The 3,976-nt window shown below is 33.6% G+C and overlaps 1 protein-coding gene across 2 annotated transcripts in view; it reads left to right on the forward strand.

Moving 5' to 3' along the window:
- The window catches only part of LOC101576638 (cytochrome P450 3A6-like), a 65,763-nt gene that overhangs the window by 16,288 nt on the left and 45,499 nt on the right, over positions 1-3,976 (forward strand). The window contains exons 2-3 of one of the 2 annotated variants that reach the window (XM_023708683.1): positions 349-401; positions 835-934. In XM_023708683.1, coding sequence (XP_023564451.1) covers positions 881-934 — 54 coding nt within the window. In that variant the 5' untranslated portion in view covers positions 349-401; positions 835-880. Of the gene's footprint in view, positions 1-348; positions 402-834; positions 939-3,976 lie in introns of those variants that run through there. The other variant, XM_023708682.1, reaches the window with a different exon arrangement.

A 3,976-nucleotide genomic window follows, 5' to 3' on the forward strand; every position in this document is an offset into this window, starting at 1 on the left:
ATTTATCTTATAATCTGAAAAAGTACTTTAAGGTAACAATATGCATTATAGTAACCATTGGTAATCTCCCATTAGCTTGTTTTGAAATTTTGTATCATAGTTTTTATTGTTTTTTCTCTTTAAAATAAAAAAGAGCACAGCTAAAAGAGAAGGGATTTCTTAGAATTGACAGACAAAAAGATATTCTTTTCCTTCAGATGTCTCTGAATACAATCTTCCCTCAAACAGTGAGGAATATTAAGCCAGAATCCATGGGATTCCACTCATTTGTGTCTGGTAGAGAGATGTGCTTGGTAGATTTAAATAAATAATGAAATTTGCTTTTCTTTTCTCTCTCTTTCCCCTCAGGGTTTTTGGGACTTTGACACAAAATGTTATAAAAAGTATGGAAAAATATGGGGGTAAGTATTCTGGAAACATACATTAGTTATCTTGTCAGAATGAAATACCCACTGAGGACAATGCCAGCTTAGAGTTCTTTGGATATAGCTGTTTAAGATTTTTTCAGGTATGTCCATCCAAGGCTTCAATTCATCACAGGAGTTGAAATTCCCCATCTGTATTGGATTGAGAACATTGCATGCTGTGACTTTTCTCCAAGCTTGATGGATTGCAGTCTACTAGCCATAATTTCTGTCCATGGTTTGGCCATTACTTTCTGTCCATGGTCTGGCCATTCTTTTAGCCTCTCCCTTTTCCCTTTCTCTAGTCCCTTTCATTGCATGAAGACCTTCATATTGTGTTCTTACAAATCCATGGCATTTTCTCTATATTGATTTCCTTTTAACTTAATCCTGAAAGTAAACATTTAATTTTCTTTGTTTCCTACATCAGGTTTTTTGATGGTCATCAGCCTGTGTTAGCTATCACAGATCCAGACATGATCAAAACAGTGCTGGTGAAAGAATGTTATTCTGTCTTCACAAACAGGAGGGTAAGGCATGCCCTTTTCAAAATTTTAGTATTTACTTATTAACACAATTTATTATGAAGTAACTATAAATTCACAGGATGCTGCCAAAACAAATTAAACCAGGAGGTTTTGAGTGTTCTTTATCCTGTTTTACCTGATGGCAGTGTCTTGCATACAAAATTTAGTATGCATTTGCAGCTATAGCAATGGGAAATTGATACAATCCACAGTTTGCACTTTCTTGTGCTCTCACTGTGTGGGCAGGTCTGTGTGTAGCTCTGTACAAATTCATCACATGTGCACATTTGTGTAACAATCAATTTAGTCCACATAAGAGAACTGTTTCTTTGCCAAGAGACTCTTTGATAGTCTATTAGAATTATAATGTGTAGCATTGCTTTCCTATTAACAAGAAACTTTTTTCACAGCAGTTGTTGTCCTTTGGAGGGGGAAAATGTATCTATTTTTTTCCTTTTATTGTTGTGCTTTTGTTGGCACTTCTTGATTCTTTAGATGAATCTTCTGTGCTTTTGTTTTTATGTTCTAAATATTACATAGTTACATGCTTTTCATTTATGTATATCATCTAGTTCATGTTCACTGTTGTATATTGTATGAGGTTAAGGTCAAGTTTCTTCTCTTTTCATTTTTGTGTGCAAAACAATTTATTAGTAATTTAGTCATAAGATTATTACATGAAATATCACTTACAATTCTAGGATTCTATCAAAGAGAATTGAAATAAGTCTGTGAACATATACTTGTACATGACATTCACAGAAGCATTGTTCACAATAGTTAGTGTGGATTTAATCCAAATGTTCATCAATGGATAAATCAATAAGCACACATTGGCCAAGCAATGGCCATGACTCATCCACATGGCTGACACTGACAAAGGTTCTAAAATCTGACGTACAGGATCTCAAGATAAACCCTGAGGGGATTTCACTGATCTTATCAGACCCAAAAGCTACAACTCTTGTTGCATATGTCCTTCTTTACCTTGGTCTTAACCATCCAGCAGAAAAGTACAAAAATGAAGTATAAGAAGTAAAGCCATAGTGTTATGCTGAGCTGTAGGGAACTCAGATCAACAATTTCTGACATTGCCAGTAAAGCAGAAGACCCAATACTATTATGGACTACTGAACTCTTTTAGAATATTTTGCTGAATTTACATACCTATATTTAAATGATGAAACTTAACAAAAAAAAGGAGTATACAGATGAATATCCATTTTGTATCTGTGTATTCAAAGTGGTTAGGATAGATATACAGTTACATTCTCTTAATGAATAGAGGGATTTGCTCTAATGGTGTTTGTAAATAGGATATCAAGTCCACATCTTGTACAGCAATTAACCACTAGGAAGAATGTATGCAATGTGTTAATTATTGAAACTGTCCTGCCAATTTGGTTTGAAACTGTCTCATTGCTATTTGTTTCTCAATAAAATTATGGAAAAGAATAAAAAAACAATCAATCAATAAGCAATGAATATAAGCAGTATTGAACCTATAAAGAATATAACAAATTTAAAAATCTAATGGAATATTACATGGTTAGAAAAAAGGAATGAAAATGTGATAGATGCTACGATGTTCCTGAACATTGGAAACACTATGCTTAGTGAAGGAAGTCAGGTACAAATATTTACATCATGTTTATGGAAAAAGATGAAACAAATTTCATAACAAAACAATAGGAGAACAATAATCATTAATGCATTATATAGCGTTATCTTTAAAGTAGTTATTCAGAGTGCAAGATATGAACAAAACTCAAGTCAAAAACTTCTGACATTGCCAGTCATGCAGATAACCCACTACTATTATAGACTACTGGACTATGTTGGATTACTTTGCTGAGTTCATGCACCTACAATATATGAATGGCAATGGAATGCACATCTCTGACAAAAGTAAACAAAAAAGAGGGATATAAATGAAGGACTATTTTGTAGTGAGCATATATATATATATATGTATATATATGCATAGATATACAGCTGCTTTCTCTTAGTTCAATGAGAAGAAAGATTTGAACTAATAGTGTTTAGACAAGATATCATGTCTGCATCTTGCACTATAAGTAACTACTAAAAAGACAACAATATGCAATGTAGTAACTATTGTAAATGTTCTACTAACCTGTTTTGAAACTGTCTCATTGATACTTCTTTCTCAATAAAATTATTTAAAAATAATATCAATAAGAGAAATTTTTTTCTTTTCTTTTCCTTTAGCACAATGGTTATACAAATTTTCCAACATCATCTTTTTGAAGGTTACCTCCTTCTACTGAAGCACTTTGCACCATTTTTAAAAATCATACGGGTCTTGATAAAGGATCTATTTGTAGTTTTCAATTATGGCCCACTTCATCACTGTGTTTGTTTTTCCTCCTATCATTACTATTGTATCTACATACTGTATCAAAATAATTCAGAATGATTCTTAGAACCTTATTTCATATTTCTGAAATAATTTCACCTGTGCTTGTTTTTTGTTTCCCTTGCCGTACAAATTTAGAATAGGGCTATCAAGATATCTCAGCAGACTAAGCACCTGCTTAGGCAAGCGCTGGAACCAGGGTTCAATCCCTGGCAGTTGATGCCAGGCTGGCCCTCCCACTGACACAATGAGCCAGCCACCCTACCAGGTCTGATGGCACACTCCTATAATGCCAGCACTGGACAGTCTGCAACCAGGAGGATCACGACAAGTCCAAGCTAGCTAGTCAGTCCCTGTACAAAATACATATTTTAAAAAATTCAGAATATAGTATGTCTGCAAGGAAACTTGTCAATATTTTGATGAGTTGAATTCTATTAGGCAACTTTGATAAAATTGTTCTTCAGTGTGTTAAGTTTATTGATCTGTGATCCCAATGTAACTCTCAGTTCCTTCAGGATTTTTTTAACTGCTTCTGTCAACACTTTGTAGTTTCTAATAGCCAGGCCTCTACTTGTTTGGCTAGAATCATACTCAAAGTGCTTCTTTTTCTTTGAAGTGATTAATGATAGAGATACGTATTTCATTTTTTAACTTTTTTATCT

Source organism: Octodon degus, unplaced genomic scaffold, assembly GCF_000260255.1.
Source record: "Octodon degus isolate 3935 unplaced genomic scaffold, OctDeg1.0 scaffold00457, whole genome shotgun sequence".
NCBI lineage: Eukaryota > Metazoa > Chordata > Mammalia > Rodentia > Octodontidae > Octodon > Octodon degus.